The 16,379-nt window shown below is 40.9% G+C and overlaps 1 protein-coding gene across 1 annotated transcript in view; it reads right to left on the reverse strand.

The window, feature by feature from the left end:
* Positions 1 to 1,586: 1,586 nt before the first annotated feature.
* The window catches only part of LOC102945456 (putative neutral ceramidase C), a 32,090-nt gene continuing 17,297 nt past the window's right edge, over positions 1,587 to 16,379 (reverse strand). The window contains exons 10-20 of the mRNA XM_037905635.2: positions 14,271 to 14,375; positions 14,059 to 14,140; positions 13,308 to 13,423; positions 11,332 to 11,426; positions 10,595 to 10,634; positions 9,050 to 9,145; positions 8,759 to 8,854; positions 7,901 to 8,050; positions 6,726 to 6,785; positions 5,197 to 5,285; positions 1,587 to 2,040 (exon numbers count right to left, since the gene is read on the reverse strand). Coding sequence (XP_037761563.1) covers positions 1,851 to 2,040; positions 5,197 to 5,285; positions 6,726 to 6,785; positions 7,901 to 8,050; positions 8,759 to 8,854; positions 9,050 to 9,145; positions 10,595 to 10,634; positions 11,332 to 11,426; positions 13,308 to 13,423; positions 14,059 to 14,140; positions 14,271 to 14,375 — 1,119 coding nt within the window. The 3' untranslated portion in view covers positions 1,587 to 1,850. The remainder of the gene's footprint in view (positions 2,041 to 5,196; positions 5,286 to 6,725; positions 6,786 to 7,900; positions 8,051 to 8,758; positions 8,855 to 9,049; positions 9,146 to 10,594; positions 10,635 to 11,331; positions 11,427 to 13,307; positions 13,424 to 14,058; positions 14,141 to 14,270; positions 14,376 to 16,379) is intronic.

Consider the following 16,379-nt stretch of genomic DNA (forward strand, 5'->3'; position numbering starts at 1 on the left):
ATTGTAATGTTTTTTAGAAGGTCTCTCGCTATAAGTCTATATATTATATAATGAAACTATTGTCATATGTAAAGTAAACGAGGTTTTAAAAATGTTTAAGAAGCTTCATTTAAAATTAAATTAAAATGCTGATCTTACACTGCCGGTCCACTCAGCCCGCTGCCGGCCCGGGGTTCCGTTCACCTAGGCCAGCAGCAGGCTGACCGGGGCCTGCACCTGGGACCTCAGCTGGCAAGGGGCCGGCAGTCAGAACCCCAGACTGGCAGCGTGATGAGCAGGGCCGGCGGCCGGGACCCCAGACCAGCAGTGGGCTGAGCTGCCGGCCTGGGGTTCCATCCGCCGGCTCCTGGGATCCCAGCCCTGCCCACATAGAGTGGGTACCTACCTTCTCCCTGGTTCTAGCCCATTCTCTTCCTTTCTCTCTGCATTGAGCTGAGGGTGGGAGTGCACTGAGCACAGGGCTGGGGGGGAAGGAGCAGGCTGGGGGGTTGGGGTGTAGGGTCTGGCCAGGAGCTAGAATGAGGGAGGGGGGCTCAGGGTTGGGGGAGGAGGTTGGGGTGTGGAGTGCTTACTTGGGCAGCTCCCATTTAGTGCGAGGGGTGCAGGTGGGAATGTGAGGTAGGTTGCAGGAGCTCCCGTTTGGTGCTCAGGGTGGGGGTGGGAATGTGGGGGGTGCAAGAGTCAAGGCATGGGGGAGCTGGGTATGTGTGGGGGATGCAGGACTTAGGGCAGGGGGTTAAGGGCATGTGAGGAGGGTGCAGAAGTCAGGGCAGAGGGCTGGGGGCAAGTGAGGGGGTACAGGAGTCAGGGTATGGAGTGTGGGGGGGCTGGATATGTGTCGGGGTGCTGGAGTCAGGGCTGGCATCATGGGGGGGTGCAGGGGTCAGGGCAGAGGGCTGGGTGTGTGAGGGGGTGCAGGGGTCAGAGGTGTGTGTGGGAGGGTGTAGGAGTCAGGGCAGAGGGATGGGGGTGTGGGCTGGGGGTGCTCACAGCAGGGAGCTGCAGGGGATAAGCCCTGATTCCACCCCCCTTCCCCACGGCTCCATCCCCACCTCTTCTCCGCCTCCTCCCTGGAGCAGCCAGCGGGCTGTGGCTCCGCTTCTCCCCGTCCCTCGCACGGGCCATCAGCTGATTGGCAGCAGGGAGCGAGAGGAGGAGGGGCAGGAACCCAGCACGCTGGGGGAAGAGGCGGGGGCGGGGAAACTTGCCTGCTCTGCAGCAGCAGCGGGCAGGACCAAGCTTCTTCACCCTGCCGGGGGAGGGGCGGAGAAGAGCGGGCCGGGGCGAGCAGGATTTTTAATGGCACGCTGCTGCCTGCCGGGGTCCCGGCCTGGGTTCGGCAGCGGGCTGAGTGGGGCCAGCGGCTGGGACCCGGCAGGCAGCAGCGTGCCATTAAAAATCGGCATGCATGCCATAGGTTGCCGACCCCTGAATTAGGGTGTGCCTGGGCACACCCGGCCCACCCCGTACGCACACCTATGGTCACCGTATTATATGGACTGGATTGTCTGAAATAACCCCCATTAGGAAACAACTCTTTCTGAGTGCTCTATATTAAATAAGGAATGAAAATTCAAGTGCAGTCGATGACTTTAAAAAGATGGTGAATCATTTATTAGAGTAGGAGTTGATTGCAGCGATAACAGGGCTGGACATGAGCAACCAGAATGGAAATACATCAGAACAGCCAAGGAGGACTGAAGATCAAATAGAGCAAATCATTCCAAAGAGCAAGAACAAGATTGAATTACTGGTACTCTAGCAACAATTCCAAAATATATATTCATATAAAATCAGGAACATACACACTATTCCTATGAAGCAACCTTTTTTCCCCAAGGAGAAAGTAGCTACAATTTTACAACTTCAAATGCTGAAGATGTGCCATTGAATGGGTAAAACTGAGCTGGCTTCAGAATTGGTTGAACCTTGTAGTGCCCAAAGTATTGTATTCTGTAGAGCCCTGGTTCAGTAGAACTTGGAATATGCCATTCTACTTTGGCCTTGCTGCGGCCAAGCAATCCTTTGGTCCAGTAAAATCTAATAGAAAAATAATAAACTACAGGTTAAAAAATATAATCCATGTTAATATGTATTGCAATAGTCCAGCCAAGATCTCTAACTGGCTGAATTAAACATATCTGAATGCCAAATCATTATGGAACAGAAATATTTTTACTACAAGTTAAGTGACATAGACACTAAACTAATCATTCTGGCTCAATTTGTCCCAAGAGGATTCTGTGATTTTTTTAATTACTGTGTTTTATTTTTGTTGCTTTGTTAATAACACAATGCACAGCAATGAAATACACCAGGGAACACTAAATGACAAATAAGTGGTTATTTCTGTAGATAAAAATATTTCTGACTAGTTAATTATGTGGCTCCCATAGCGAATTAAATGAGCACCTCCCAACATCATTATCACGGTTATTACATATTAATGAATTTACCCTCACAACTCCTATTATTCCCATTTAACAGAAGAGGAACTGAGACACAGATGGAGCAAGAAAATTGTGAAAGGTCAGGCAAAATCTGTGAAAGAGCTGGAAATTGAACCTAAATAAGGTTGAGTCCCAGACCTGTGCCAGAATCACACATCCCCTTCCTCATGTTTATTGCTAAAAGTGGGCTCAGGAAACTGAACCGCCTTAGGCTGATATAACTGGAGCCTGAATTTTTTAACAATAGAGCATGTGCCATATACATCAGAACAGCAAAACTTCCTCCCACTGCCCACACCAATGTGTCTCAGCAGGGATGCATGTCTTACGGGGAACAGAGCTAGTCCCAAAAATGCTAACAATACTTGTTTCTGTCAAAATGTTTTATGTATCTATTTTGACAAACTTCTTTGAACAAGGATCTGATAAACAACCCCTCTGTATTCTTTGTATGGATCTTAACATTATTAACTCTACTGATTATAGCTCTAAAAAACCACACTATTTTTCTTCCTGGTACATGCATTCCCCATGAAGTTGGCGATCCTACCACACATTTGATTTCTACTGCCCCCCCACCTTTTTTTTTTTTTTTAATGAAACTTCTCCACTTTTGGGACATACATCAGAGCCACTAAACACTTTCCCCAAAAATAACAGTGTTAGAGGAAACCTTTTATATCCTCCTTTTAATATCCAACTGTTAGGCAACGTGGACCAGTGAATGGGGCATTGGACTAGGAATCGGGAGATGTGGGTTCTACCCCTAGCTCTGCCATTGACCTGCTAAGTGATCTTGGGCAAGTCACCTCTCCAGCTGTAAAATGGGCATAATGATATTTACATGCCTTTGCAAACCACTATGAGCTCTATGGATGAAAAGCTCTACGTGAGAGCCAGATAGTACTATCTCCATGGAATTTCCATACATTAAATACAAATTGTTTAGAAAATATAATAAAAATGTTTTAACAAAAATGGGTTTTGTCAAGTTGGTTCACACCATGATTTTCCTTAAGATGAAATAAGATTTAGTTGTATATTCTCAATGCTGTATTGGTGAGAGCTCTGCATAAGGTTGTACAAAACCACAAATTAGTTTCTAGAGGTGGATTCTTTTAAAATGCCATTTTAAATATTTATTTTCAACTCAGCGTGTGCCAAGTGTCACTGACATCATGTACAATAGCCTTTGCCATACAGACCACAGTATTCAAAAAAATGAAAGTTCTGGCTTAAGGAGAGCTAGCTTTTGTTACATTTCCACCACAGAAAAGGACATGGTAACACTAAAATTGAGTGATCTCCACTGCCTAACTCTGTACAGTGTGTTACTATTCTGTAATGCACTGGGGCTGGGGAATGTGAGGGTATATCTCAGGCAGAAACTCACAATATCAAAAGCCCTAAAGTTTTGTGGCCAGATCTCAAGGCTCCTCAGGCCTGTCTATCATGTTATGGCTTGCTTGCATCACTTCACTGAATACAAAAGAATGCAAAGTTTGTGGATCCCACTGCTGGGAATTCCCATGGCAAAAGACAAATCCCAATGTGGCATAAAGCTGGCATAGCAACACTATGCAACCCCCTCCATTTTGCATCACCTGGTGCAGAGGCCATTGCCAGAGGAGAGGTAATGTGGCCAAGCCTTTGTGATTCAGCTATGTTCATGTGCTGGACCAGCATCCTCATATAGTTAAAGCAGCCCTGAGGTTGTTCTAATTTATGCCATGGGCCAGCTGGCCTCCAGGCAGGCAGCCCCAGAATATGGGAAGTACAAAAGCTGCATAAAGTCACCCCTAAACCAAGTCCTGTGCAGAGAGCAAAGATTTTTGACTTTCTAGTGAACCAACATCTTGCATCTCAATGACTGGGCTTGAGGCAACCTTTTTGGTCCATATAAATTACTTTACAAGTACTATAGTGCAAAATGCAGTATTTAATTAAAATTATTAAAACAATGAATGCATTCTGCAGAAGGAGGTACTTCTACCCATTGTTCTTACAGTAGTTATTCATTTATCTTACATTCCACAATATTGATAGTAATTGTGAGTAATTCATCATGGTTATACGGTAATTGTGAGTAATTCTAAAATCTGCCTCCTGTTTATATACATTAAAGGAAGGTCACATCCAGAAGGGGAATCACAAGGCAGAATGGTTCCAACTCTGATTCTGCTCCCTGCATTCCAACCTAAAAAGAAGGCTGCTTCACAGACCTTCTGCTGATGTTCAAAGGCAGGTCTGGGGGCTGTGATCTGAGCATTTTACCGACACAGCCATAGCTCAAGTATCCCCAGAGTGTGCGCAGGTTACTCTTTTCTACAAGGATAGGCATAAACTACACTGGGGCACTGTGCATGAGACAGTGGCTAGTCAGAATGTGTGTGTGCAATTAACACTCTTACAATGTTAGTGTACACCTCTTTGAGGAAAATGCAAAAGAGACCCAGAACATGGTCCCTGGGGTTTTAATAAGCAGGGCCAGCTCCAGGCACCAGCCTTCCAAGCAGGTGCTTGAGGCGGCATTCAGAATGGGGCGGCAGGCCGTGTCCCGCGGCGGCAATTCAGCAGCAGCTTTTGGGCGGCAGCTCCGCCACTCTTCCAGGCGCGGCAGCAATTCGGCGGGGACTGGTTGGGGTGGCAAAATTGGTAGATCCACCCCCGTTTATAAGCAGGTCACTGAATCCTTAATACTCAGTGGAATTTGTGAAACAGAGTCAGTCCTGGGGGAGTTACTCACCTGGTATCCCAGGAGGCATCATTATACATTACATGCCAATTTCCTGAAATATTCTCATATTTCTCTACTGTAAGGAAGGTTTGGTGAGTCTGGAATAAAATTAATATAACTAGTCAGATACTGAATGACCAATCATGTAAGCTTTCTAGTGCTTAACTTAAAATTGAAGAACAGATTTTTTTTCTTTGTTTTAACTTTTTATTGGCAAAACATAACAAGACTAAGCTGTACATATAATGTAGGGTATAATAAAGGACACATTCATTGCAAGAAGACTGCAAAATATATGGTATTTAACAAATTTCCAGTAAAAATAACCAATATGACATGTCTGTTCTCTATTTTAAAAAATGTTTAAAAAAACGTTAACGGTTTGAACTTACTTTGATTCTGAGAATGAAAGCTTGGATTTGCATTAAATTGCACCAGAATGTAGAGAAAAGGTTTCTGCATTGCTCATATGTGCAATTTTGACTCACATGGTATGAAGAGGTCATGAATTATCTAGGACTGAACTTTGTGCAGTTTTCCTATTCAATGCTCAAAATCCCCTTAGCTGGACAAACTTCCAAGCTGGAACTTTACAGTCAAAGGGCTTCTGGTAATGTAAGGCCCCAAAGAATATGCTGAAGTCAGTAACTCATGTAAGTACAAACAGGGTGAACGTGTTTTTATATGAACCAATAGGGACCTCCAATGAGTGTTTAGTTACAGGAAGTTTAGAAAATTATGTTTAGGACACTTTACCTATATCATTTGTTGTGATTTATAAACATTCCAAAATGAAGGGTTTATCTGGGATGTATTGTTTTAATGTGCAGTATTCATCCTAGTGTAAATGCCTAGTTATAGTATGATAGTTTTAGTATAATATGCAAGAATCATTGTTTATAAACTTATAAACTTCCCTGCAGTTTACAACTAATTCAACTGGCCACCGAAATAAAATAAAGTAATAGAGCTCAAATAATGTTTTCTTCTCTGAGAGTTGTGTGTGTGTGTGTGTGTTTGCAAAGATATGTTTACACTTAAAACACTATCGCTGCACAGCTGTGCTACTATAGCTGGGCCACTGCAGCACTTCAGTGTAGACACTACCTACATCAAAGAGAGGGGCTCTCCCCTCACGTAATCCACCTTCCCGAGAGGAAGATGCAAGAATTCTTCTGTCAATCTAATGCTGTCTACATAGGGTCTTAGGTTGGCTTTACGACACCACTCAAAAGTGTAGATTTTCCACACTCCTGAGAGACAGCTATGCTGACCTAATTTTCTGGTGTAGAGCAGGCCTAACATCTCTGCCTCTTTTTCTCTTTCCATGTCTGACCTATTCTATCTCCATGCCATTTGCTTTTTTTTTCCCCCCTCTAATTTCCCTCTATATCTCATTTTACTCTCTCTCTCTCTTCTCCTTATCTTTCTTTAGAAAGGTGCATCTCAAAGTCCTCCAGGTAAGCAAGCAGAACAATAATTAAACATTAGCCATTGTGAAAGAATAGAAAAATCTAACATAATTTAATTATACTTACAGTGTTCTGAGCAGAATTCCTGGGGTTCGCACCTACAAAAGTTGCTTCAGCAACTTCTCCCTGAGGAAATGTTAGAATTTATTTTGAGAGTGGACTATATGTTATATAATAAAATCAATGATTTAAGACATCTTTATTAACATTTCTGTATTATTTTAATAGTTGCTATTGGATTGTAGATTTTTTATCGTGAATTCCACTATGTACAGTGCCTTAACATTCCACCTCTCCTATCTGCTGGATGAATTCCATTATGTGACATTAAGTTGAGCTATTAAAAAAAAAAAGAAGGTGGGATTTTAAGGTTAAAGTACTAGATTGTAGCTGCTTCACACCTTCCACTTGCTTTTATTGCATCTAAGAGTGTGCAGATAAGACGACACGACCCTTGTTCTGAATAGCTTATAACCTAATTTTGCCAAGTATTTAAAATAATTAATCCTTTTTTATCTTATTCGGATTCCAAAGCAAGTATATCAAAGGACAATCAGATTTCTGTTTCAAAACATTATAACGCAACAATTGCTACTTCACAGTGAATCCTCATTTTATGTATAAAAAGAAGAAGATTCTCCTTCATAGAAAGATGTCAAGGGCTCTTTTTTTTTATTCACTGATTTTAACTACATTCGGTATACAAACACTGGCAGATAGGATATCTATATCTATGTTGTTGCTCTAAAATAAGGAAAAATAACCTTAATATAAAAACACTGATGTGATTATCCACTTCTCAGAAGCACATTCTTTACTCAATAATTCATTCATATGTAAATTTCATATTCAAGGGGCATGTTTGGTTTATTGCTATAAAGAATAAGGAAGAAAAGGAGCATTTTGACATTCATGTCAGCTATATAAACATCAGAATACTTATTCAGTTCTCATTTGCTTTTATTATAATTTTATTTCAGTTTCACTTTTTCTTGCAACTCACGCAGAGATAAACTGAGTTGCTATCACAACCAAGCTCCAGATTACTTAGTCTAGATATCACGGGTCAGATTCTGCTCTTATATATCCTGATGTAAATTTTGATTAACATCAGTGTAGTCGAAAGCAGAATTTGGCCCTATGTCTCTATAGAGACCCCACACTAATTAAGAAGACGGTTAAGAATCTGACAAGTATTCAGACTAGTAGTAAATAAATGATATTTCCCCAGACAGTCTTACCATTCTGTACTGTGGTTGTACTTCCTGTAACACATCCCCAAATTTTTTACCGATTGGTGCAACATCAGCAAGAACACCAGGTAACAAAGTTATGTTGGTTATGCTGAAGAATTCTGGCTCTGGACCATTTGGCAAATCCTGAACTGTATTCTAGGAAAAAAAGAACATTTGTTTAATAAGCAGAAATATTGTTTGTCAATTCTACTGTGAAACAATTGTGACAAAACATCATATACAGATGATGATATATTTCACAAAATCCAATAAGTCAAATGTGTCTTTTTAATTAACTACAATGACTCTAATTGGCTGTAATGCCAAGAATAAGAAAGTGACCAAAAAAAGTGAGAGGGTTCTTGTTTATATGCCACTTTCAGCACCACTTCATTCTTCGATCTTATCTCCATATGACTTTACACCAAGTTGCAGCTCCTCTGTTCTTGCTTGAGCTAGCATCCTGTTCAGCCCCAAGCAAAAGCTGCAACAACTTAAGGGCTGATCGAACGTACATGCAGCTGTCCACAGATCAACAGGGTTGTTTTAGCAGCCAGGAATTGTCAGAGTGCAGAGGCTTTTCCAGCTACACTGACATCACCCTCATGGCAGGGCCAGGAACTGACACATAGAGCTACTATACTGCTTCTGTACCAGCTGGAGATTCTGTTTACTGAAGGGAAATTCCCAGGCAGCTGATTAGGCTGGTTTCTGGTGATTTTGCACTGCCAGAGCAATACAGCAGTTAGATCAGATCAGGACCATGGCATTTAAAATAATAGGATGGAAAAATTATGTAAACCTCACTTCTAAAGAATATATAAATATGAAAGTGTACACTGGATTCAAATGATCTTTTATTACCGTAGCAATAGCCTTGGCCAGTCCTCTGAACAACTGAATATAAGCAGAAAGAGTGTGTGGCCCATAAATGGTGGATGCTGCCTCATATCGTTGAACCTACAAACGAGATTAAAAGATCACTGCATTTCTTCCACAGATTTTGTTGTTGCTGCTGTTTTCATTTCTTTGTGAAAAAGAAAAATTATTCCACAGGCATCTAAACTCCCGTGAAAATTATCACTGAAAAGTAAAAATGCATGTTAAACATGTCCTGTAAACATCTTTGTCCTATATTAGAGCTATTTTCTTTACCTGGTATTCTTCATAAGTAGTAATGTAATGGGTATAAACATTGCACAAGCCTGCAATTACGACATTCATTCCCTGGGTCCCATGGGATTCAAATTCCTAAGAAAGATGGGTACAAATACATAATTACTTTAATAAATATTAAATATACAATTATATTCATCGCATGTCGTATCTTCTATTTAGTGTTGTTGTAGCCATGTTGGTCCAAGAAGAAGGTATTGACATTTCTGTGGTCATTAATAAGATGAATAAAAATAATAAATAATATTCAGTATGATGGATGGATAATGTTATGATTTTCATAGTGTTTCTAATCATTCTCATGGTGGCACCACACTGATACAGTTAGTGGGTGAAATTTTGGCTCCAGTGAAATCAATAGCAAAATTCCCATTAATATCAGTGGGGCAGGATTTCACCCATGTTTGTTTGGGTGGCCTTATTTATTGCCATATTGGGAGGTGGGGTATGCTGATTGATAGATAGGTATTAGATCAGAGGTGGGCAATCTGGCCTGCGGGACCCTCCTGCCTGGCCCCTGAGCTCCTCACCCGGGAGGCTAGCCCCCGGCCCCTCCCCCGCTGTCCTCCCTCCCCCGCAGCCTCAGCTCACTGCGCCACCAGCACAATGCTCTGGGCGGCAGGGCTGACCCGCTGCTCTGTGTTGTGCGGTGGTGTGGCTGGCTCCAGCCGGGCGGTGCAGCTGTAGTGCTGCCAGCCACCAATCCTCCAGGCAGCGTTGTAAGGGGGCAGGGAGCGGGGAGGTTGGATTGAGGGCAGGGGAGTTTGGGGTGGTGTTCAGGGAGTGGGGGTGTGGATAGGGGGCAGGGCAGTCAGAGGGTAGGGAACACAGGGGTTGAATGGGGGCAGGGGTCCCGGGGGGCTGTCAGGGAACAAGGAGGGTTGGATGTGGCAGGAGTCCTGGGGGGCTGTCAGGGGGAAAGAAGCAGGGGGGGTCGGATAGGGGGCAAGGGCTGAGCCACACCTGGCTGTTTGGGGAGGCACAGCCTCCCCTAACCAGCCCTCCATACAATTTCTGAAACCTGATGCGGCCCTCAGGCCAAAAAGTTTGCCTGCCCCTGTATTAGATACACAACTAATTTTAAAAAATACCTTCATAATATGTGAGACCAAGAATATGTCTACACTGGAGCTGGAGATGTAAGCTCCAGCTTCAGAAGACACACCTACACTAGTTCAATGGGATCTAGCATGCTAAAAACAGAAGACTAGCCACCACGTTGCTAGTGACAGGAGGGGCCAGCCGCCCTGAGTACAATCTCATCTAAAACTCTAGGTATGTACTCGGGCAGTTAGTCAATCCCGCTACTCACGCTGCTGCAGCTACATTTCTATTTTTTGTGCACTAGGTCAATCACAGCTTGAGAGGGTAGGTCTACTCAAGTAGGAAATTACACTTCCAGCTACACCCCAAGGAACAATATCGGTATGAGGCAAGAGAAAGATGATAGACTCAAGAAAATAAAGGTTCCATAAACTCTGCTGTCTAGAAAAGTTCTCTTCAAGTTTTTAGCCAGTAACTTACACTTTTAATAGCTTCTCGTAGTCTCCGTCCAGACATTGTCCTGTGAAGTATTATGATAGTTATGTTAAACTCCAGTAATGTAGAGAAAGTGTGATATACTGAAGTGCAAGGTGAGTTGGAATGACTGTGGACGAGCATCAGTAGGAAAGGTTTGGATCACACAAGGCTCCCAAAACCTGGATGCTCAGCTGAATCTCACCTGAATTATCTGTATAGTTAGAGCCAAAGAAGAACCCACCCTTTTACAACAGTTTGGCATTTAGAAATCACAATCACTATGTGGAAAAGAGACTATAAATAATTGATCAGCTACATGTGATGTCATGCAGGCCCTGGCTGAGGTCTAGAATTTTACTAATTTTGTCCATTGAATTGAAACTACATTTTCTGATGGAAAATGGTTCTGTCAAAAAAGTTGATCAGCTATAAGAATGGGAAGCCAGTTTCAACCTCAACTATAGATCAGCAACTGCTGGTCTAAAAATAGGGAAGAGGGAATCCCCATGTGTCCAGTTAAAGACTGCACGCGCACACATACACACAAAAATGCACCTGTGTTAGAACATTAGGATGGACATTGACATACAGTGGCTGCATATCACATTGTACCAGTGATAAGGTAGTTTCTGGCTTTATATCCCTTCCATAAAAAATATGCATATACAAGTACTATGAGTTCTTTAGATATAAAAACTGTCTTCTTTGTTACACAAAATAAGAGTAAAAATAGTACATACGTCAGCTCTCCTGGTAAAGCAACGATTGCCAAGGACCCAATGGTAAAAAGCTGAACATCAACTATTTCAGGGTGCCATGGATAAGGGAATGAAATCTTGGAAGAAAAAAAAAAAGAATATAGTGTTACATTTTTTTGAATAAGGACCGTGAGATACAATCTGGTTTTGTTCTTTCCATATTCATAAAAATAGTGATGCAAACATTTATTTTTGTAAGAAATTTACATTGGTCTGTAGAAAATTAATGCTTTGTCTCACTTTATCTTCTGGGCTACTCATGCATTAAATCATTCAACCAGAACCATATTAATTAGGAATGGAAGAAACCTATTGTATTATCTAGTCTGTCTAAATGCCCATGCAACACTCTTCCCTATCCTATGTTCTTAAATGCTTTGTTCTGTTCAGTTCTAAATGATTGAAGCAATGGGAATAATGTCCCCTTCTCTTGGGACATTATTCCACAATCTCACAGATGTCACCATTAAGAATGATTTGATTCGAAATTTTCCTGTGTTTAACTTTATCCCATTACTTCTGATTTACCTACTTGACCTGCTTTAAATAATTCCTCTCTCTTTCAGATACTTGTAGGCAGTGATCATATCACTCCTCAGTTGGCATTTGGCTCGTCTATAGTTAGTTCTTTTACTTTTATTTGGCTCGTCTATAGTTAGTTCTTTGTGCTCCATGGGTCAATACCTCCATGGATTTAAACACTTTGTTAATATCTTTCTGGTAATGAGGTGCCCAGAACTGTCTGAAACATTCTTGGTGCAGTCTCACAACACCGTAGAGAAAGGAGCCATGAGCACTCTGGTGAAAACAACATGATGCCTAGAAACTGGCAGCTCAAAAAGATATTGTTTTAAAAAAAACACCAAATCATATTTCAAGATCATGAGTAAAATTTTCAAAAGCCCCCAAGTGATTTAGGAGCCTAAACCCTATTGGCTTTCAGTAAGATGTCTAAGTCTCTTTTGAAAATGGGATTAAAGATCATAATTCACTCAGGCACTTTTGAAATCTTTCCCTATCTTTAATTTGATGTTCACTCTCATTCCAGCTCTAAGACTACTTCCTTGGCATTACAGTATAGATGGGCTCTTTTTAGATTGAATTTTCCAGATTACATTTTTTCAGAACAAATCCCATTTTGTTATTTTCTATCCATTTTTTGTAACTGGAGCTACAAATATATAATTACATTTATATAATTAAATATTCTAGAACTTTGACATGCTATCCAAGCCACAAGGTTTAAAATTCTAATGTCATTGTCATTGCCCTTTTAGTCCAAATTTCTCATCAGACATTTCCACAAGTCAAAAACTCTTCTACCATGAAATTATATATTTTGGCAGGTAACCAAAGATCGAACTACCCTTTCTAGCATCACAGTAGTAATCTTTATATAAGGACAGGTTTCAGAGTAACAGCTGTGTTAGTCTGTATTCGCAAAAAGAAAAGGAGGACTTGTGGCACCTTAGAGACTAACCATCCGATGAAGTGAGCTGTAGCTCACGAAAGCTCATGCTCAAATAAATTGGTTAGTCTCTAAGGTGCCACAAGTCCTCCTTTTCTTTATATAAGGACAAACATTCTCGAACATTTTCTGCACTATATTTTATCACAAAGACATGTCTCCTTCATTATGAAGCATGCATGTCTTTTCCCCCTTTTTAAGTTCTACAATAAGAATGTATGGAAGAACATCCTTCTTTCCTAATAAAAACCCTGTCTCTTTTAGTCCTTTTTCAGAGTATTGATAAGCATATATTTGTGTTCCTTTTCATGTCTTTTAAAGTAAGATTCCCTTTAAAATATTAGTGTCATACGACCATTCATTGCCTTTACTTCTGCATCATTAGTTTAATTCTGGCGGGAATGAAATGGATATCCTTTCTCTCGGCAGGAAAATCCAGCATAGTTAAGTGTTAGCTGTGCTCAGAGTGATATACACTAACACACTCTACCTCTCCAGTATTTAAAAGGATAGGCTTAGGTTTGTGGCACTCTTTTGTTTCATTGGACGGCTCTCCAAGCAGCTGGTTATGAACAATTTCCCAGAACGGCTGGCCTTCTAGTGAACCTGTAAGTAGAAACCTCTTTTAATACAATTTCTTCAGTTTTTCTCAGTGTATATTTGACAAAGTCTAATTCCTCACCTGCATTTCCTCAAAGTATCTATGTATCTAGGCTAGGATTTTCAGGGGAGTTTAGGGGATTTGAATCCATTCATCTTAAAATGGGATTTTGGACACCTAACTCCCATAGGTTTCTTTAAATATTCCAGCTCTAACCAATCAGCATTTCGAACATGGCTGTGACCATACTATATGGGTAGTGACCCTGAATTACAGAAATAGAAAGGACCGTCCTCCTCACTGGATTGGGATCTAATGGCAAGAGGGAGCAAATAAAGGAAGATTTTAAAAATATCAAATAAAAGCTCTAACAATAGTTATGTAGGGGGGCAATTAGGGATAGATTTGTAAATAAAGAATGAATGAGGAAGTAAAAAGACATGTTCCAATTCTCACCTTCGCCACTTTCCTTATACATTGTATCCCTATCACCCGCTCTTTGTCTGTATTTTTAAGACTGTAAGCTATTTGAGGCAGGGACTGTGTTTGCACAGTTCCATGAACAAGACCGAGAGCATTATTGCCACATAAACAATAAACCTCAGTGAACAAGATCTGCAGACTCTGTTCTTCTGCTTACCTTGTGTGAAATTCAAGAATCCCACTCCATCAATAGTACCTGCTGCAAAGCTGTAGCCCAGGGCTGGTTTACATGTTTTACCCTTAATAAAAGTATTTTAAAATTAGATTATATACAGTATATCAACTCCAGATGTAAAACCACAACAATTCTACCTGGAATATTCTAATGAGGATTCCCTATCTACAGGCAGGAAAATTCCCAGTACTTACTGTATGGGTTGCATTGAGCTGGACAGTGACATCACTCATGTTCACCCACTGGTGAGCTGAATGGAGAGGTCCTGTTACCTCCTGGGAAGCTGAAGTATACAGTTCCTAAAACACAGACACATATTATACTGATTAACACTGGGTGCAAAAACTAAAGAATATATTTTATTGAACTAGAACCACAAAGAACCTGTTAAAAACAGATGCAAGACAAATATGAACTATTTTAATACAATCTCAGCTTCCTTGGGAGCAGGTGGAAGCCGTTAGTCCCTTAGGTAGAAGAAATGATGTGCTTAAATCTTTGAGAACACGTTTCTGTGATGTGGGTCAGTTACAGAGGCTAGTGCTTTATTAGCCAAATCCTTCCCAAACTATCAGACATTGCTTAGGGCATAAACAATGCCCCACCATCCCTATCTATCTGTGGCCACTCTTTGCACACCCTCTCTGTTGTTAAGTATTACCTCTCTGAGTAGTGTTCGAAGGAGCCTTTAGTGGGACCTTTTTCAGCTAAAATGTCAATTTTATTCTCCTGAGATCACAGCCGTTATTTTCAAACCTTTTTGCTCCTTTATGATCTCTCAGCATCATCGGGCTTTCTGTGACCCATGAGCAGAGGATTCCATCAGTGACTTTGCCTATAAGCAATAGGCAGATGGTCACTCACACCAACCTCACTTTTCTCCTCCATGAATGAGTAACTCAAGAGGGTGTCCGACAGCAACTGTCCAAAAATAAGTTAACTGGAACTCTAACTTTTCTGCAATGTGGGCCATACCTCAATAGAGAGAGTGTCCTCAGGGATCACCTCTCCTTTTTCCCAGTTGCAGAGACCATCTCCTTTCCCATTCCTGAGCACATAACATCTCTATGGCAACTACAGCTATTGCTTACAGGGAAGAATAATATTTGTATCTGCCTTGCATACCATTTATCAGGCGGACATAAGGAGAAAAATTAGCACCAGGTGTGCAGCAAGTTTTCTGTGGACCTTCAGCAGTCCACCAATCCAGAACCTCTGAATTGCAGTTTCAAAATTAAATTAGGGCTTCAAATATCAAATAGGGAGTAGAGAAAGATTATACAAAATGAAACAAGTTGCACAGCTCACACAAGTACCTGGAAAAGCTCTTGTGAAGATATTCTATAAAGTTAGTAACAAAAAGGAATGACTGAAATTAAGGAACAGAAGTTGCCTCATCAAATTTTATAGTAGAAGTTTTTTTTGTTTCTCTCATCTTAACACCAACCTAGATGACCCTCTCCTTGGGGAAATGTACCTGCTTGAAAACACCTTTCCCAATTCTTCGATTCTAGTTTGATCATTAAATATTCATAATTCAAAGATATAATTTCCTTTATTTAAATTCACAATTCATTTATAATTGTTCATTAAAAGGTATCTTCCACAATGAGTAATTTTCATAGAACTAGTACATATGAAGTATTAATAGAAGTTACACAGATTTGGTAACATTTCATGTAACTATGTGAAGTATCATTTTACTATGGTATGTATATTTTGAAATCCAATAGTACCACCACCCACAATGGACATATATGGAAAAAGCATTTCCCTCTAAATTAGATACACATGCAAGTCCCTAACGTACTATTAGACTAGAATATCCACTAACCTACAAATCACTGTCATTTTAGAGCAATTCTATTGTAAACACTCAAAAATGGCAATTAAAAAGAAAACTGCTATAATCAAGTCTGCTGTTATCATTAATTTACTGAATCTGTTCCAGATCCTGCAAGCTGCTGACACTGAAATCTTCAAGCGCAATGGTATTGCACTTCCTCCTCTGCTGCCCTTGACAAACATTAAAATAGATAGTATGGATAAAGGAGAATCCATTTCAGGTTAGAAGAAAAATGAAATCTGTGGCTTTCTTGGGTCTCTCTTTCAGGAAAGAAAAGCATTTTGGGGCATGTCTAGCTATGAAGTGGAGAAGGCCTATATTTATTGTGTTCTGACATATTACAGTGCACAACTTAGTTCTAGTCTACATAGTCTACTGTATATTGGTTCTTATGCCACCCACACCACCTAGCATCATGGTGAGGTCTCTATCTTGACTGGGCCTTTGAACGTTACTG

The sequence above is a fragment of the Chelonia mydas genome, chromosome 7 (assembly GCF_015237465.2).
Source record: "Chelonia mydas isolate rCheMyd1 chromosome 7, rCheMyd1.pri.v2, whole genome shotgun sequence".
NCBI classification, from domain to species: Eukaryota; Metazoa; Chordata; order Testudines; family Cheloniidae; genus Chelonia; species Chelonia mydas.